General features: G+C 46.2%; 1 protein-coding gene across 9 annotated transcripts in view; it reads right to left on the bottom strand.

The window, feature by feature from the left end:
• The window catches only part of PLA2G4A (phospholipase A2 group IVA), a 149,414-nt gene that overhangs the window by 22,497 nt on the left and 106,582 nt on the right, over nt 1-20,335 (bottom strand). For all 9 annotated transcript variants that reach the window (XM_053248052.1, XM_053248058.1, XM_053248050.1 and 6 more), the window contains 2 exons: nt 15,020-15,088; nt 12,786-13,028 (listed from right to left, as the gene is read on the bottom strand). In XM_053248052.1, the coding sequence (XP_053104027.1) occupies nt 12,786-13,028; nt 15,020-15,088 (312 nt within the window). The remainder of the gene's footprint in view (nt 1-12,785; nt 13,029-15,019; nt 15,089-20,335) is intronic.

Consider the following 20,335-nt stretch of genomic DNA (forward strand, 5'->3'; position numbering starts at 1 on the left):
GATAGGGGCAAACTCAGAACACTGTACAGGCTGGCATAGTGTGGACATCTAGTCTGTGGACACACTTATTAGGTGGGAAAGATGAATCTGTTGTTTATAATATCCCAATAAGCTGTGACCATGAGCCTAATCACTACAGAAATGTGTTTTAAACATATGCTAACGAGTTTAGGTATCTATATAATCTATATAATTAATATGCATAATAGCCAGTTGCGTGGAGATGCGTGGCAGACCAGGTGCGTGGTAGACTGGATGCTAATGGCGGCAGTGAGGAGCAGCAAGGCCAGGAGGAGGAGGAGGCGGCCCCACAAGGGAGCCCACCAGCGGCGGGCCCTGGCAGAGGAGGCGGGCAGGTGGGTGAAAATGGTGGGGAGGGAGGGAGAGAGCCCGGTGGGGAGAGAAAGCGCTGCCGGGGAGCGGGGAGGGAAAGCTGCCAGTGGCGGGAGGAGGACAGGGACCTCCTCCAGAATGATGGGGAACGGACTGGGGCAGAAGGGAGGGGGGAAACAGCGGGGAACAGACTGCGGAAGGAAAGCAGAACAGACTGGGGAATGAACTGGAGTGGAAGGGAGGGGGGAAGCAGTGGGGAGAGGAAGTGGTGGAGCTCGGCTGGGCAGAGATAAACTAGTGGCGCAGATGCTATGCATCGGGTCTGCTAGTGTGTGTGTGTGTGTGTGTGTGTGTATCTCTTAGGCATACCAGTCGCTAATCCCATGTGTGGCAGCTCTTCTGCAAGCAGCTGCCAGATAGCGACAGGGTCGGGCAGGTGCAGGTGGGGGGAAAACTGCTGGCCAGGAGCTGAGCGGTGGCCATCGGGCACGGAAGGTGAGGGGAAAGCGACAGCCATCAGGCAGGAAGGGGAAGAGGAAAGCCAAGAAGAGAACTAGAGGCGTAGACAGTTTGCACCCGGTTCAGTTAGTATTTTATAATCCATTTAAAGGACTGTATGTGTATTTCAGAACCATTTTGGAAGAATGGATTCTAGAACATTTCCCCTTAAGCAAAAAAGGAATATTTGTCACAGAGTAGTTATAACAGAAGAAGAGGCTGTTCTCATGAGCAGCCAAGACCGGACTAAGGCAGCTAAGTGAAAATCCTCGGGAGCCAACTGGCAACCAGCGGTGCCACGGCAGTAAGCCCACCTATGGACCCAGCCTCTTAAACTAGATTAAGGGAGCAAGCACTCCCTTAGCCCCATTTACGTGACCGTCTGCCAGCACCAGCTGTATTTAGCCAGCACTGAAGCAGTGTGGGATCTCCAGGGTCCAGGAGAAGTCGTCCCGGTCTACAGAGCTCAGCGTTGCTCATCTGGGAGCATGGTCCATGTTCCCAGAATAAACACATCGGTCATCTGGGGGGAAGATGAGTAAAACAAGTCTTTCCCTCACCTGCTCACTGCCCTGCCCGGTCGTGAGAATGACCTCAGGGTCTTTCACATGACAGAAACATTTGTATTAAACAAAGTCACCATTTAATGCAATGTTTCTGTCATGTGACAGACTTCTTCTGTTATAACTACTCTGTGGTGAATCAATGCTTTTTCTACTTCTCCAATGCTCTCCTATGCTACAGCTTTTTTTCCTTTATGGGTTAGGATAGAACTGAGTAGGCCCAAATGTTTCCATCAAGCTGCTGGAGCTTGGCTCTAGAAAACACATTTGCACCACACATAAGAGCAGTGTATCTTACCAAAGTAAAATAAAAATAAAAATACACATCTGCTTTATAAATAGGGATGTGCCCGAACCATGGTTCGAGCACTTGTAGGGAAATGCAAAGAGGACCTCTAAGAGTTACCCCTGCTAACTGAGCAAAGAGACACCTTTTAAAGTGGTGATTCTCTTACATTTAGTACGGGGAGAGCAACTGGCCTTTTCCCAACCCCAGCACAGCATCCCTCCAATGGCTGTTGCTGGCATCTGCCTTATGTTTCTTTTTCAGATTATGAGGCCTTTGGGGACAGGGGGCCATCTAATTTATGTATTAATTTTTTAATGTAAACCACTTTGAGACCTTTGGTTGGAGAGCAGAATACGTCATCATAGAAAGGAGAGCAGGTGCTTCTCTGCTCTCCACCACTTAGTCCAGCTTTCTGCTGGGGCAGCGCACATCCCACAAAGCCCAGCATGCCATCAGCATGCATATGCACAAACGCCATGTGTGTGCTGATGGCATGCGGGGCTTTTTGAGATGCACGCCACCCTAGCAGAAAGCTGGAAAGGCTGGCGGAGGGCAAGTAAGCACCTTCTCTCTTTTCTCTTACAGTTCCCTTTTGCATTTCCCTACAAGTGCTTGAACTAGGCTTCAAACCATGGTTCGGGCACATCCCTATTTATAATTTCAAATCTGACCTGCAAGACCAGGCTTTTTGGTTAGGATTATTCCAACATGGTAATGTTTCTAATTTCCAAATGCTTCTTCTCACATAACACTGTTTAAATGCATACAAGTAATTTGCCAGAAACATTCTTTACTTCCAGGTGTTTTCAAAGGATACTGAAATAAAGAAACACTGAGATCATTTACACAATCAAAAACTGTTCTACCTGGGTATGTGTGCTCCCAATTTATGGTTGTGTGAAAGCAAGGTAAGAGGAAAACCTAGGAAGAAGTGGATGTGTGGAAGCAAGGTAGGAGGAATAGCTACCCAGGTTTTCTTCCACCGTCTTTCCACACAATCCCTTCTACCCAAATTTTCCTCTTACCTTGCTTTCACACAACCAAAAATTGGGAGCACACACATATGGGTAGAACACAGTTTTTGATTGAGGTGATTCATACAAGCAGCAGAAACCAGGCTAAGGGAGCCCAGCCTGGTTTCTGCTGCTCATGTGCAGCAATGGGAGCCATGTGGCTCCTAGCAGAAAGCCCGCCTAAATGCCCTCCCCCTTAAATGAGGGGGGCGGGGCACCGTGAGGCAGCACTTCCCTTTGCCTGACCCCTAGAGCTGCCAGACGAGCCACGGCCGGGCGCAGGAGCGCCCGAGTGAAGCTGCCACTTGGCTGGGTGGATGATCCACCCACCCAGCAACAGGCAAGTGATCGACTGCAGGGAAAGCTGGTCAAACCAGACCCCCCTCTAATGCCTGAGCTGCCACGATGCTGAGCGAACTATCTGTTTGTTATTTCAGGCAGCATCGGCTGTCCGATAGGATGTTTTTCCATTTTTCTTCCTCCAGAGAGGGGTGTGTGAAGTCACACACAAAGGGGGCATGGCCCGTACTGCGGAGAGCCCGAGTGAGCTCTCAGCTTGTCATTTCAGGCAGCACCAGCTGCCTGATAAGACATTTTCCCTCTCCGGAGGGAGAGAAAGGGAGGAAACGTCCTATTGCGCAGCCGGGACGGCCTGAAATAACAATCAGAGAGTTTGCTTGGGCTCTCAGCGGCCCAGGCGGGAGGGGGGAGTTAGCTCTGGGCTCCTCCAGAGCCCAAGCCAAACCCCTGTGTGTGTGACATCACGCGCACAGGGCGTAACTGGAGGGGGCTGCCGAGCAGGGCTGGACCCTGGTACCGTGGGCTGGCTCCGTGGCTGGTACAGAAAGAAGCAACCAAAATGAACACACAGGGTTGAGCACATTCCATACAAGGAAATACTAACACATTTGGGATTTTTAGTTTAGCAAAAAAGATAACTAAAGGGGACATAACAGAGACTTACAAAATTATAAAGAGTGTGGAAAAAATGTTCAGATAGAGGTTTTTCTTCCTCTCTTGTAACACTAGAGCTTAAGGTCATCCAGTTAAATTGATTGGCAGGAGAGACAGGACAGGCAGAAGAAAGTATTTCTTCACACATTGCATAACTATGGAAAAACTACAGAGCTACTGACAGCCCAGATGGCATAAAATAAAAACTCAAAGGAAGACCATTTCAAATGCAAAATTTGGCCCTGAATTAGCTGTGTGAAGTGATAATTTTCAGCAGCTGGATTTCCAGTAAGAAAGAAGAAAATGTTTTTGAGAACTTCCTGCCACAACAGATTAAAAACAAATACTAGGGTATGTCAATGAAATAGGCTGCACCAGCAATAGACTCTGGAAAAGGAGGTGTTTTTTCCCCTGAACGGTGGCATTTTTATAACAATTTTTATAACATGATGTCAACGAGAACATCAACAACAAAAAAGGGGAAGGGTTGGCCTCTTGCAAATGATTGGTTCAAATGCACCTCCATTACTTGATAACTGCCAACATCAAGCAATTATGTTGCCTGATGTTGTGAATGAACAACTACGGATCCAATACCACAAATAAAACTTCAGTCTTGCTATCTGGACTGCCTTTGACACAAGTTCAACTGGCAGGAACCTGGGTCTGGACTGTCATTGTTGCTTTTTCTGTGGTTTTCCAGGGAAACTGGTCAGACCATCCTACTCTTGCTGCTTCCAAACATCTTCTCAAGACCTTTTTATTCTGCAGTGTGTTTTGGCTTTAATTGTTTTAGCTCTGATTTTAATTGGTTGCTTATTTTTTATTACTCTTTCTATTATGATTGGGTTAAAAAAAATCATTACTGTTGTTTGTCACCTTGCAGGGACATAGTTTGGAAAGGTAAAGTATAAATCTTTTAAATCAATCCATCATATCGGTTCATCAAATGTACACAAGCACAGTGCTTGGTTCCTCTACATTTGATGGCTACACACTGTAGAGACAGGTATCTGGGTGTGTGAGTGGACACCATTAAAAGCATTGGTGTTGAGAACATGTAAGGTAATAAGAAAGGTTTATATGAGGTGTACACTCATGTGTGAAACAGCCCTATGAAAGACAGGCAAACTGATATCACTGAAAGTACACGCCTTAAATTTTCTGACCCCACTTGCATGCTAAAAATGGAGGCTATTCTCACGACCACAGGAAAGCGGGCTAAGGGAGCCCAGTCCACTTTCCTGCGGTCATGTGCTTCAACGGGAGCCACACGGCTCCTGGCAGCAAACCTCACTAAGAACCCCCCCCCAATTAAATGAGGTTAGCAATTGTGAGACGCTGTGGTGTGGCTCCGCACCGTGGCAATTCATGAGGAGACCTCCAACCGGGAGGCAATAGCAAGCCTCCCGGTGTCGGGGATCCCCCCAGAATGCCCTGTGAACTTGCATGGGACATCCTGGGACTTCTGGGGACAAGCGGCCCCTGATCCCCGCTGCCCCTACTGGCTCAGTGACTGAGCTGGTAGTCATGTGGGCGGCCGATATGGCCACCCAGGGTAAACTCCCTGCAGAGCCCAGGTAGGCTCTACACACCGATCGTGTAGAGGTCTAAACATGAAGGTGGAGAAATAGGAATAGAAATCAGGCCTGCTTATGTGCTGATGGACCAGACTATCAACAGGCCACTCCAGAACACCAATCCTCCTTGTATGACATTGCACATAGTGACAGATGTAAAGTTTTGCAAAGACCCACTTAAAAGCTAAAGCTGCCACCCAATATATTTTGTCTACTGATTTCCGCACTCTGCTGTTTTCAACATCCAGTTTTATCCTATCTGTAAGTATTAGGAGCAGATAGCTATAAACATCTATGAGTAGATAAAAGAAATATTTAGCAGAGCACAGATGGAAATAATGAAACAGCCACTTAAGAGAGGCTGTTTAACAAATGTGTATTAACAAACATGTTTTTAGATGTCCCTGTGTTTTCTGAGCTTTTAAACACTTAAGTATAATTTAGAAAACCCATGATGTCAAGCAGTTCCATCTTCCCCAATGACTTTTAAAAAAAGAGAATTGTTATTATAGGGAAACTTTACAGTACCCTGGCTCTGAGCTCTAAATGGTATAAAATTGATCTTCATTGCCATGGAAGTTCACAAGTTGTACACCTACACTGAGTGTTCATTCTGCATCCCAGGTTCAGTTGGTCTGTTGCAAAAAAGCTTAAGGGTAAAATTGGTGAACTAGGATTTCTGTGTTTGCCACAGAGCATCAAATGCCAGCAACATCAATGTAGTTAACATATTCACTGAGAAGGGGCTCCTAACCATTTATTAGCGAGCACTGTTGTATTATTTCATTTAAGATTAGTTTTTAAACATGGCAAAACCTATCATTCACTACCAGAAAAAAGGCTGTTCGCATGACACGAGCTACCTGGGGTAACCCAGGCAGCTCATGTCATCTGGAGCACCAAGAGCCCAGATCCCTCTGGTCTCGGCTACTCCAGACCTGAGCAGCCCAGCTTTTCTATCCAGCTCTTTGCCAAAGTAGAATGAACTGACAGTTCACTCTACCTTGGTAGGAAATTGTGTGTGTGATTGCCCTGGCTAGCTAGGCTCCTGCCACCATTTTTGGCAGGAAGCCAGGGGTGGGGGGAGTGGCTGAGCAGAGCAGAGAAGAGAACAGCAGCTGCTCCACTGCTCCCCTGTTACACTGTGGGAGACATATTTTAGATAAACCTTTTTGAAATATAACATTTCTTCTTGTTGCAAGAAATAATTTTACTGCTATTTACTGTGTTTCACATGGTTTTGTAGGGATTTGTTAGTTTTGTATTGTAGGCTAACTTGATTTTTTTTAAAGCAAAGCAGGGTATACATCTTTTAAATAAAACAGATTTACTGTTTTGTAGCAATGTTTCCAGAGCATAGCCAGATAAATTCATGAAGAATAGCTTTGTAATCCAAGATAGAAGAAAGCGAGAACATGAGAGGCTTCAAATGGTAATGAATGAAACCGGAGCGCTCCTTTTTTCCACTTATCTACTTTGTTTATACGCTGGGGGAATCCTAATTTGTTAAATCACAGTTCTGGAGATCATCCAAACCCAGAACTGTGCTTTAACTGAGATTAAACTGTAGTTTCAAATGATGGTTTAATAATGGTTAAAGCTCAGTTCTGGGTTCAGACCAGAGATGGAACTATGATTTATCAAAGTACAAATGCTGACATCATGGCTCAGCAACAGAGTTGAGGAGGCAGCATGTTGACATTCATGACCAAATAAACATTCAGTTGTCCAAATCCATTCTGTGCATGTGGAGTGAAGACATCTTCACACAGTGGCACAATTCAGACAAGTTGCTAAACCACGATTTGACAATCTGAAACAACTCCATAGTCTTACTTGTTCTTTGCTCCTGCCCATGTTGCCTTCTCCACACCTTGGATTTGTCTAACCATAATTTGCCATGACATCCAAATTAGAGGTTTGAATATGGGAGGCTTCAAATGGTTCATTCAAATCATGATTTGGCTTACATCCAAATCATGATTTGAAATCAAGGATAGGAAGTAGGTTTGCAAACAGTGGTTTGGTGATCAGCACTAGCCATGATTTGCCAGTGTAGATGTCATGGCCAACTACAGTTAGCATAAACTAGCAAATGGCAGACAGAACCTGTGTGCAAAAAAAGAGAAGAGAACACAAACTCTATATGGCCACTTCCGGTCGCCAGACCATGGTTAGGAGATAGATCTGAATTGAAGTATATGAAGTCATTCACACAACCCAAAACTGGGTAGGACAAGTGTCCTACTCAGGTTTGGGAGCTGTGTGTGATCCCAATTTTGCGTTGTGTAGAAGCAAACAACTAAGTATTAGGAGGGAGAAGTGACTGTGTGAAATCAAGCTAAGAAGAAAAGCTAGGTAGGACAGTGCTATCCTACCCAACTTTTCCTCCTACCCAGTTTTGTGAATGACCTCTATATGTTTTCTCAGTGTATACTTAAAGGTGTGTTAAATGTACAGTTAAAGATGTACGTAATAGGACAAACAAGTTTTGGAAACACATGTATCATATGGATACGTACACATCAGAGCCACGAATGGCTTGTAGCAACACTTAGTGACAACTCTGGGTTTATTACAGTATAGCGTTTTATTTAGTGTGATGACTAAATTCTGAGTTTATTTCATGTAATGAGTGAAATGTCCCTTAGGAATTATAGAGCTGGTCTGCAGAATTAAAAAAAGAGACAAATGAGTGTTTGGGTTCCTGACCTCAGCCTGCCTTCATCTGATGCAGCAGAGTTGCTTTATGCCAAAAAGCCCCTCTTGACATGGCCACACCTTTATCAGAGCTGGGCTCAGAGAGAGACAGAAGCTGTCCTGAAGCCCCAGGATGACTGGTCTCACAAAACCAGTTGCCAAGAATATTAACAAGAGCATAGGTGAGGTGGAACTGGGGGGGGTGACTGGGAGGGCAGTGGTGGAACCGAAAGCAAAAAAGCAATGGAGGAAAACTGCTAATAGATATCATGTCTAATAGCTATTAATATTTTTTTTTAAAAACCCACCAAAGTACAGCACTTCATACCCAGCATGGGTTTGTCTGGAATTGGAACCCAAGATCTCTTGCACAAGGGAGCAAGAAAAGAGAATGTGAAGTTTATCCTTCCATTCACAAGAAGTCAGCCACAGCTTGCAATGTTGGTCCTCCAGCCCCGAGTGCCTATGGGGGAATCACATGACCCAAGGAGACCACTCAGAGGGCTCCAAGCTGCAGTCCCACTTTGTAGCCCTCTGATTGGTAGCCTCAGTTAACCTTTTCCTGGCAATTGCAGCACTGTCAAAGGAACTGAACTCCATCCTGATGCCCAAAAGGAGAGAGAAGAGAGCAGCTGCAGCTGCCAACCAGCCTCAAAGGAAGAGTCATACAAACACCCAACGCACTCCCCAGATCCAGCAGGGACACAGCAGATGCTCCCTGGAGCAATTGCCAGATGCCCCCATAAGCAGCCCAGGCACAAGGCACATTCCATACACTGTACAGCAGCATGGTTTGGGAAGGCAGAAGGGGGAACCTTCCCCTCGCCTGCTCACCCTCCCCGTAGCTGTGGCCTCCGTGGCACCCCCACCCCACTGCATGGTGTGTGTAGAAGGTAAAAGTGAGAACCCCCCTTGCCCCCACCACTGCTGCCATAGCCAAGTGGCGACTCTGCCTCCCCATGAATCTGCCACTGCCACCCCTTGCTAGCTTCTCTGGGCATAGGAGGGTGGGCATGTGGGGGAGGGTGTCCCCATCACCCACCTGCCCTGATGCTGCCACTTGCCACTCTTGCAGTGCCAGCAGGGTGGGAGAGTGAGTGGCAAAGTGTCGCCCACACCTGCCCACCCTCATTGGCACCGCTACCCTCTGCATCTTGATGATGGAGCAGAGGGTGGGCGGGTGGGTGCAGTGTCACACCCAGGCAAATTGGGCACCTGGACTGCCCCCGCCGTGAGGCCCTCTGCCGCTGCTGTGAGCCCCCCCCACTGCCATTGCTGCCATGAGGCTGAACCAGTGACCCTTGCGCCGACAGTCATTCCAGCGGTCACTCCCACTCCACCCGTCGCCACCACAGAGGGCTGCCCCAACCCCGCCCCTGGCTACACACATGGTGGCTAGAATACTTCTAACAATCAGTAATTTGGCCTCGCAGAGATGGCAAACAGCCCCACTGCAGCCGTTCAATGCCTCCCCCACACCTTGGGGGCCATGGGCAAGGGCCCCATGGTCCAGGGCTAATAGCAACTCTGGGTGGGCGGGTGATGCTGAACATCTGCCCACTCACCCCGTCCACTGGCCATATACTACAGGCTCCGCATTTTTGAGGGCCCCACACTCTCCCCGTAGGGAACACATCCTTGCATCCCCTCGCAGGGTGCAAAAGGCTCCCTCTTGTGCAGCTGTGAGGTGGGAGGGGGCAGGAGTGTCCCCAGGAAGAAGAGCCCCATCCTCCAGTGGCCAGGGGTACCACAGAATGGCCCTGGTCAGCAGCGTCCGGTTCTGTTGCCACTGTTGTGGTCTACCAGCCCAGCCTGGAAGCGAGCGCAACAGCAGGCCGAACCGCTGGGAGCCTCTGGAGATGGGATGCATGGCAGGGCCTGTTGCGCTCTGGGAAGGGGCTCCCCTGCCTGCAGGAAGGTCGGCCGGCCGTCCCACCTGCTCCCTGCCTGTTGGAGACCTTGTCGGGCCCACCTGGAGCAGCCGCTGTCTGCTTGGGAAAGAAGGAAGCGCTGGCAAAACTCCTGCTGCTCCCTGCCCTTCCTTTCCCTGGATTCTGAGTGGGGCAGGGGCTTGATTCTTGGGCTGCTCCTTCAGCGCCTTTGCTTAGCGCATCTCTAGCCTGATTCCTTTTGAACTGGCTCCCAGCAGCAGCAGCAGCAGCAGCTACAGCAGCAGAACTCCCTCCCACTCCCCTCACTGGCACCAGGAAGGGGAGAGCCGCAGCCCCTTCACCCACCGGTGCAGTTTCCACCTGGAAAGGGCAAGGGTGCTGTTGCCCTTGCCTTGGCGGTCGGTGGGGGTGGGTGGGTCAGGAAGCATCTCCTCTGAGGCAGTAGACGGAAGGAGGAACCGGCGGAGCCCAGAGCGGTATACTACATACTTAAGTTTCTCCTCACAACAACCCTGTGAAGTAGGTTAGGCTGAGAGAGAAGTGACTGGCCCAGAGTCACCCAGCAAGTATCCTGGCTGAATGACTCGGATCTTCCCCGTCCTAGTCCAGCACTCTAACCACTACAACATGCTGCAGGCAAGAGCAGGGACACTCCTGCTCTTGTCCAGTGACTTGCAGGGGACAGGAAGGAGCACAAAAATCCCCATTCAGCCATGATACTTGCTGGGTGACTCTGGGTCAGTCACTTCTCTCTCAGCCTAACCTACTTCACAGGGTTGTTGTGAGGAGAAACTTGAGTATGTAGCACACTGCTCTGGGCTCCTTGGAGGAAAAGCAGGATATTCTATACTATTAATTCTTCAAGACAGGCCATGCGCCCTGCGGGGCAGCTGGAAAGCGGTTCAATAGTTGGATCGGGGGGCGCTGTGAAGCAGCAGGGAGCTCAGAGACTGAGGGCAGCTTCGGGAGCTGGACAGTTGGCTCTGGGGGCTGTGGGAGACAGACGGTTGGCTGAGCTGCGCCGTGAAGTGGCAGGGAGCTCGGAGGCTGTCAGGTGAGCAGGCGACAGTCCCTGGCAGTGGCAGGCGGAAGCAAGGACTGCGAGACAGAGATAGAAAGATGGAGGACAGACAGCGCGAGCGAGAGACTTGCGGGGGGTGGCGAGAGCGTTGCGGGGGTGGCGAGAGCAGGCGAGAGCATTGCTGCGGGGGGTGGCGAGAGCAGGCGAGAGCGTTGCTGCGGGGGTGGCGAGAGCGTTGCTGCGGGGGTGGCGAGAGCAGGCGAGAGCGTTGCTGCGGGGGTGGCGAGAGAGTTGCGGGGGTGGCGAGAGCAGGCGAGAGCAAGCGAGAGCATTGTGGGGGTGCAATGCCACAGGCTCAGTAAAAGACCGCACAGATGCTCTGTGCAGGGTCAGCTAGTAAAATGTAAAATGAATTAATAGTATGGCATATATGTCTGTGCAACTATTCCCCTTAGGGGATAGAGCTGCTATAGGAGGAAGGATTTCAGCTCCTTGCCTGGCATCTCCAGGTCGGGCTGAGCGGGAATCCTGCCTGAGAGCCTCGGGAAGCCACTGCCAGTCTGTTTAGACAGTACTAAGCTGGATGGACCAATGGTCTGACTCAGTGGAAGACAGCTTCCTATATTCATATTTTCCCTTGGGCTCATTTGCATGGTGCCTGTCACTTTAAGAAAGTTATAGAGAGTGCTGCTGAGAGCTGTGGCTGGCCAGGCTTTTCCCAAACATTCTGCTTGCCTTGCAGGGCACTCTGGTATCCAGGCTCTATGGTATCCCGGTGAAGAGGAAGGGAGGAAGCCTCAAGCAGTGTCCCACAGTGTTCAGTGACTCCACAGGAGCACTGGGAGGGGGTAGGCAACCTCCCCTGCTTGCTGAACCTGGTTTTAGAGGAGGGGCTGGGAACTGGGTGATCCTCTTTTGACAGAGCCCTGTTTGAGAGCTTGCCGAGTGCTAACCCCGCCTTCAGACCTCAAGCCCTGTTTTTGCTGGTTGTGAGAATAGCCTCAGTGTGTTCTAGAAGATAAGGAACTCCAGGACACCTCAGGATACTCATAACTGTTCTTTAAGATAAGATCTTATTTTATCCAAAATAAGAACTGATTTTTCTTTTCTTTTTTTAACAAACCACGCCATTGTAAGCATTTGGCAACATTTAAAAGACATTCTGTTCTTTGTCTGGAAACCCATGAAACTCTCTTTCCCAGAAACGTCTCGCTTAATCATGTATTTTCCTGGCTTCTTCTGCTTATCAGAGAAAATGAATTTTAATAATTTGGTGTTTCTGCATGTCCTATAGGACCTAAGTGAGTAAGTAGATCATCTATTTTATAAGATTTTAAATGTGTGGAATTGTGACTGACACTATAGAAAAGCCCTCCTTAAGAACATAAGAATTGCCTTGCTGGATCAGAACAAGATCTGTGTAGTCCAGCACTCTCTTTCTAATCCAGTTAGCCAGATTCATCTGGGAAGCTTAAAAGCAGAGCATGAAGAAAAGCAGAGTCTTCCCCTGCTATTTGTCCCCAATATCTGTTATTGAGAATTATCCTATCTCTTTCTGTCCATACAAGTTCAAGCTATCATGGTTAATAGCAGTTGATAAAGTGGTACAGCATCTTTTCCCCAGCCACCTAGACTTGCCAGAGACCTGACAATGATACCTTAATGGAGAATCATATCATTGGACCTCTTCTGATGCAGGAACCTGGTTACAGGCATCTTAGTCAAACTAAGGCTCTGATCTTACGCTTATTTGCAAGAAAGTCTCTAAACTCAGCACATTCCAAACAAATGTGCATAGGGTTGGCAGCATTTTCACACTGGATGCTTGCACGTATTGGCTTTTATTTATTTATCGCATTTCTGTACTGCCAAAACTCACGTCTTGAGGTGCTTTACACCTTTTCTCATGAGGGGGCTGCATAAAGAAGGTATGTGCATTAACCTGCCACAGCAGTGTCCATTTCATCTTCCTCCATAGATTCTTGAGTACTGAGACCAGACAGAGGGGAAAATGGATAGCTAGTGTTGAGATTCAAGCCCAGCATGAAATTGTGCACTTTGCCTGCTCGCCCTTCTCTGGTAGTGAAAAGGGCGCTGTCACCCACGAGGGCCATAAACATGCGCTGGACCCAGCTTTCCTGGCTGCTCTGTTGATGTTCTCTTTCAGCATCAGGGTTTTCTGTGCCTGTACACAGAAACAGCTACAGTCAGCACATGTGATGTCTCAAAATAACTTTTACTCATTTTATTTGATCAAAAATAGAAATGCAAAAACCCACACTTGTTAAGAAAATACATATAAACACATAGGGCAGCATCACACAACTGCTGGCAAATCTGGTGCCCAGGAAAAGGTCAGGAACTAAGAGGGCACCCGCTTAGTGGGCCCTGGCTTGTGATAGGTCTGGTTTCTGAGCTGTCTGCCAAACATTATGCTGACTTTAGCCTGACATTCTCCACCTACTTGGAACCAAGATTTGAAGCTGGGTGGAGCAAGTCAGTAGAATGTCAGATGGACAGCTTGGAAAGCAGACTTGAGCGGGTTCACATGACAGCTTGCCAGGAACCTGTGTCTCCGGTTACTGACATTTCATCAACATTTTCCTGGGCACTGGAACTGCCAGCAGTTGTTTGAAGCCGCACATATAATAAATCATACAGTTAATGACAAAAATTATTAGGCTTTTAGAAATTCTGTTCTTTGACCTCTTCTTAAACATAGATCCAAAAACATATGGACTGTTTAAGAGGTTTGCAAACAACAAATTGAACATCAGAAATCAATGTGTAGTTTACCAATTGCCTGGCTTTTAACTGACTGAATTAAAATAAATGTACATATTACCAACATTTTAATACAGGTATCTTTTTGAATAGTTACAGAAGTGTAAGATAACTTGCAGTTTGGTTTATTAAAGCTACTATATTTTCTTAGAAGGCAGGACAATCTTTATTTTTCCCATTATTCCCTGTCCTAATAAAGAAACCAGAACCAAAATACCTCAAATAAACAAACAAACAAACAAACAAACAAACAAAGAACTGAGCCCTCAACTAGCTCCACTAATTAAAACTGGCTCACACAAATCAACTAAAACGTTAGTTGAATCTACTGAAGAACATTTGTGGCCCTATCAGCAATAATTAATGGAGAGAGAGAGAGAGAGAGAGAGAGAGAGAGAGAGAGAGAGAGAGAGAGAGAGAGAGAGAATGAATACTGCCTCTGGAGAATACTGGAGAATATTCATTGTGGACCTGAAACCGAAAATGTGTAGCTGATCACGATGTTATTAATTCATCTTACATCCCCCCTGTAATTCATGCTCGAGGAAAACTGAAGATCTCTGACTTGATAAGAACTATATTTATTCTCTAACGTGTCCCCTCCCCAATCTTAAAAATGAAAGTGGGGTGGCTGCATTCTTTTCACTTTTTATTAACTCTCAAAAAGGAAAACATTCCATAGGAACTGGTGTGAGAAACAAAACTGACTAACATACGTGGAAAAGTATAAGGTGGAATAGTTTGGGCAAGAGTGAGATCTTATCTGTCTAGGGTGCTTTCCAGACTAGACCCTGCAACGGGGTCAGGATGTATCTCAGAAGTGTGCTTCCACACTTCCTGCATCGTGACACCGCAGTCCCTATGCAGACAGCAGGGTGCCGTTCACATTTCCAATGCCTTGTTGCTAATTTAATCACTGTGATATAGAGCAAGGACGTCATATATCCGGCGTGAAAAGGTTGCTGTTTTTTTGGGTTGTTAGTTGCTGCAAGACTGCTCCCCCTGCTGTTTATGTTCCGAATGTGACTTGCCGAAATGGAGGTATTTTGCTGCTGTTCCAGCAGCTAGTCTGGAAAGCACCTAGGAGAGCCTTACATATTATGGTTACATTTCTAAGCAGCATTTGCCACTCACAACAGCAAATGTGTTTTTTTAAAATGTACACAGAACATTAAAGCTACTCTGTTTTTATTTATTATTATTAAAAAATTTAAAATGCTTTACGTGTCAGGAAATGTTTCATTAAAACCCCCAACTGCTTTCACTTGTCCTAATTCATACATAACCTTATTTCTTCCTTTCAATTATTGTTTGCTTTTGTAGGACACATCAACAAAAATATGTTCATGAAGCAGGGATATGGGAAACATTGGGCTTGGTTACTTTTCTTACCTTTTGGCCTCTCTGACTCATCATCACTATCTGAATCACTGCTCACAATGTGCCGCATTCTGATATTTTCTAAATAAATAAAGAAGAAATATCTTGATAGGTACCGAGTTGGGTGGGCACCAAGCCTGAGAAACAGCAGCAAACACAAAAGATACACAAGTTCTAAATGAAATGGTAACACTGTCAAACCCCAAGTAATCATAAAGTTAGCTTCCGATTATTCACCATTTTACTGGAAGGGATTTTCAGTATCAATAATTGCTAAATGATCACTAAGTAAAAACTTTAAGTAGCTTAAAGATGTGCGTTTATGGTCTGATACAAGTCCAAAAAGAGATTAATATTTGATCAAGCTATTTCTGGCCGACATAGCTTCCTTTTGCTCTTTCCACTACCATTTAATAAATTTACATCATGATTAGCAAAAATAAAAGAAAACCTGTTTATTAAACCAAAAATATCTAACAAATAAAATTCTAACTTTCCCCAGAGGTTACATTCAGAAAATCCATTGTATGAGCAGAAAAACTCTGATATACAAACTAAGCCTCCACTGATGTGCCAAGGTTGTACAAAGGGGAGGGGCACAGTTTTTGACAATTTCCATTTCTTTTTGAAGGGACCTGTGTGTCCTGAAACTATCTCCCTGGGACTGCCGGGGGGGGGGGATCCTCAGGGAGACCGTTTGATGAGGCACAAGCAGCTGCAGAGGAAAGCAAAGATCATCAACAGCTGCCCCTGAAACACACGGGGGGGAGGGGGAGAGAGAGAGAATATAGCAATAGCAATAGCAGCACTTACATTTATATACTGCTCTATAGCTGGAAGCTCTCTAAGCGGTTTACAATGATTTAGCATATTGCCCCCAACATTCTGGGTACTCATTTTACCAACCTCGGAAGGATGGAAGGCTGAGTCAACCTTGAGCCCCTGGTCAGGATCGAACTTGTAACCTTCTGGTTACAGGGCAGCAGTTTTACCACTGCGCCACCAGGGGCTCTTTTACCCTAGGCTAGTTGGAGGTCAACCATTAATCATATCCTGAGCACAAAATCATGACAAATGTGAGTTTTAATGAAACGAGTCCCTAATACTGCTCAAAACCTTTTTGCCTTTTCAGACAAATCCAAATCATTTGGAAGCTTAAGATCACCCTGCTTTGCATGCTTCCAAGGTCCCGAAGAAACATTTGTTCATAACCCCCTTTCACATAGATGGCTTTCCATCTGCTTGGCAGATGAGAGATTGATAGTTTCTACAGCTCCATTCCATCATAATTCCATCCATCTGAACACAAAAGCAACAGTTACAAATGAGACAACACACAAAAGCTCCCATTGCAGCCTCTTTCTAACTCCTCTTCCCTTGATGAACCCTTCAAATCTGACTCCCACCACATCAATGCTCAGTTCTACATTTCCTTAGCAGTGTGGTTACTGCCACAAAAACCACTTTCCCATGGTTGGCTCTCATATCATCATACTAAAGTATCAAAGCATCCTCACATGTGGGTAGGTCACATCATGTGGGTCCTTCCCACTTCAGCACTGCACTTTACAGGTCCCAGTGACAGAGGAAGGAACCTAGACAATGTAGGTCACCAACACAAGAGGAAGTTTTCATAAGTCACCTTGACAACAGGGGAGCCAACCTTAGCAACCAGTTTAGTTTAGTTTTGTTTGCTTTTTAATTTTGAGATGACATACGAACCAGGCTCAAAGCAGCAGAAGAGGGTGTTACGATAAAGGTAAAGTGTGCCGTCGAGTCGGTGTCGACACCTGGCAACCACAGAGCACTGTGGTTGTCTTTGGTAGAATACAGGAGGGGTTTACTATTGCCATCTCCCACGCAGTATGAGATTATGCCTTTCAGCATCTTCCTGTATCGCTGCTGCCCAATATAGGTGTTTCCAATAGTCTGAGAAACATACCAGCGGGGATTCGAACCAGAAACCTCTGGCTTGCTAGTCAAGTCATACATGTCCAAAACTCTGCCTCTAATTTGGATCCTTCACACACCAGAATCAGCCTTGTTCACCCAGGCTTTCAATTAGATACTGTTTTAATTGTGTTTTAATAGTTTTAACTTTTTAAATTTTAATTGCTGAAATGTTTTAATCTTTTTATTGGTTGTTTTTATTGTCTTTTAAACCGCCCAGAGAACTCGCGTTTTGGGCGGTATAAAACCATGTTAAATAAATAAAGAATAAATAGATCAGCAACAGGCTTCCACATTTCCTCTACTCTGCTCACTATGCCCTCATGACAAGTCCAGTTTTCTTCCCAATTTTGAATCTTCGGAGGGAACAGAGATAATCCCCTTACTTACACCATGCTTCTGCATCACCTCCCCAACTCAGAGACTGGGAGGAAGGCTGGGGGTAGTTTGGTTATTGTGCTTCAAATATAGCAGCCAAACAGGCAGTCCTCTCTGTTCTCTACCCTCATGGGCAGCCCAACTAATTTCCCCAGATTTCCAATTCACATTTCTTTCCCCCAACATTCTGCCCTCCAACCATCCTCTTCCTCCCCCTCCATACTCAAGAAATTCATTATAAAAGATCCTCAGATTAGGTCAGTATGATTTTTCAATAATTATTTTACCGCACAAATATTTAATTGTGAAATATTTGCACTTAGGAAAAACAAACTGATGGATTCCCTGATGGTAATTTGACTATGATGACTTTTATGAGAGTCATGCCCTCACGCAATTTACATCTGAGTGCATGTCTATGCAGATCACTATCAGGGCTACGACACGGCAGATTTACATATTTTTCATGTGATCTTCCCAACATTATGTTACTCAGATACTACTCAAGCTGCTGTAAATGCCAACTGTCTGTAATTAAGCCAAAACAGCAGATATTTTACAGGAGATAACCGCATAAGAGACAAAACAAAAGGAACAACCTAAAAAGGAAACAAAGCGACATGTCCAGATTTAAATGTCTTGGCCACAATTCAACATGGAGTTAAGCACACCGAAGCCCATTGAAATCAACAGGCTTAAGTGTACTTATTTGTTTTTGTAACTGGGTTTACCAGTTTGAGATGTGATCCCAATGCCTTTGAAGTACATTAGATTTAACGATTGACCTTAATGGAGCCAGGAATGCATCCATATTCTGTACCATAGAGGAATTCATATTTGGTCTGCCTCTGTGTGATGAAATTCCGCATTCAGGGATATAGTTAAAATAATAGCTTGAGCACTGTTTTCCAGTGTATAGGCAGGGCAACTGTTACCAATTAGCAGTTTCATCAAAAAAGTAGTGAGAGCTCTCTAGTAAACAGCACTTGTATACAACTAGTTCACTACAACCAGCAAACCAATGGTTTACACACGATCTGTGTGTAGAGCCTGGGAGGGTTCTGTGGGGAGAGCGGGCTTAGCTTACTCTCCCCACATATGAGCAGCTACTTGTTGCTGGGTAGCTGGATTGGGCGCCCACTCAACTACCGGCTCCGTCATGGAGCCAGTAGAGGCTGTAGGGGTTGGGGGCCGCCCGGCACCCGGAAGTCCCGCAAGTGCGCAAGGCATTCTGGGGAGACCCCTGACACCGGGAGGATCGTTTTAGCCTCCCAGCGGGGGTCTCCTCATGAATCACCACGTCGCAAAGCTGCGCCGTGGCGACTCACGATTGGGAAAACAGGGTTAGCAGAGCGTTCACTCCACAAACTCTGTTTAAGGGGAGGGCTTCTTTGGCAGGCTAGCTGCCAGAAAGCCATTGGGCTCGCCTGCAAGCCCGGTGGTTCTCATGATGGGAGGAAAACGGGATGGGCTCCTTTAGCCCGGTTTTCTCCCATCGTGAGAATAGCCTCAGAGTCAGTTATTGTCCACCCTGCCTCTAAGAGATCCCTTAGTAATATATGTAGCAGTAGTAGAAATGGGAAAGAGTGTGCTATGATCATAATCAGTTCCAAAAATCAAACAAACAAGATTAATACTATGGAATATTTATTTCACGTTTATTTGAATATTTGAAGATGGAATAGAACAATTCCTATGACACATAATAAGGAAAGGAAGCAGCAAGAGGAAATGTCTTGTCTCCAAGCAGGAGGAACGGACATAGGAATGTAAAAAGGGCCCTGCTGCATCAAACTAGAGGTCCATCTAGTCCACTGCTTCCCACAGCAGTCAACCAAATGCCTCAGGAACGCCCACAAGCAAGGCTTGAAGGCAGTAGCCCTCACCAGCTGTTCCTCCCCAACAAGTAATAAGTGCATAGAGAATAACTACAGTACAAGGTAGCTTGGGAAAATATATCGGATTTGTTCTAGATGGGGACGCACTGTTTCCTGAGTTTCAGGTTGCATCTGTGACCTTTTTAAAACTTTGCCTTGGGGAGTTATTTCCTGGGAAACAGTGACCTGGTTAAGCACCATGTAAATGCAGTGGGCAAATGACTTGAATAGCAAGCCAGAGGTTGCCGGTTTGAATCCCCACTGGTATGTTTCCAAGACTATGCAGCTATACAGGAAGATGCTGAAAGGCATCATTTCATACTGCACAGGAAATGGCAATGGTAACCCACTCCTATATTCTACCAAAGAAAAACCAGGGGGCTCTGTGGTCGACATGAGTCGACATCAACTTGACGGCACACTTTACCTTTACCTAAACTTCCCCCACAAAACCCATAGGATCCTAGGGGGCAGGGGGTTAGGTTAAACAAAATTTAAAAATTGCCTGCTTGGCCATTTCTTTTGTGAGCTAGGTGATAGGTAGCACCCACCACGCTGTACCATCCAACCCACATTGGTGTCCCTAGGAACTAGCCATGGGGAACAATGAGGCAATTTAAGTTCCCCATTGTTCTCTATGGGTGAAACAAGCAGAGTGCACAAATTCTGCAACCTTACCTTGAAAAATACTGCAGGACAAAAGTACACACAGTCCCTCCCAACACAAAACAGACATTTTTCCAAACACACACATTTTCTCCCTCCCACACATTTTGCCAAACACACAATCCAAAGATGGCCCAAAAAGAATAATTGACCCAAGAATCCATTGCCAGCCACAGTGCCTGCACTGCAGTAACATCATTGGCACAAGTTTCTCTCTCACACACAATTATGACTCCATCCTACTTGCAATAGCTGCCACAGCATAGCAGTACCCTTAACTGTCAGCAAGCATAGCCATAAGCTCAACTACAGCAATGTCTTTAGCCACATTTCGACTGAGTGAGTACACCTTGCAATGCAGAATGCTGATTGCAGAGCAGACCAGAGCAGTAAGTGCTCTCAGGGCCAAACCTGGAGTTCATCACAGCAATCACCAAAAATATTACACACACACACA

Source organism: Hemicordylus capensis, chromosome 4 (assembly GCF_027244095.1).
Source record: "Hemicordylus capensis ecotype Gifberg chromosome 4, rHemCap1.1.pri, whole genome shotgun sequence".
Classification (NCBI taxonomy): domain Eukaryota; kingdom Metazoa; phylum Chordata; class Lepidosauria; order Squamata; family Cordylidae; genus Hemicordylus; species Hemicordylus capensis.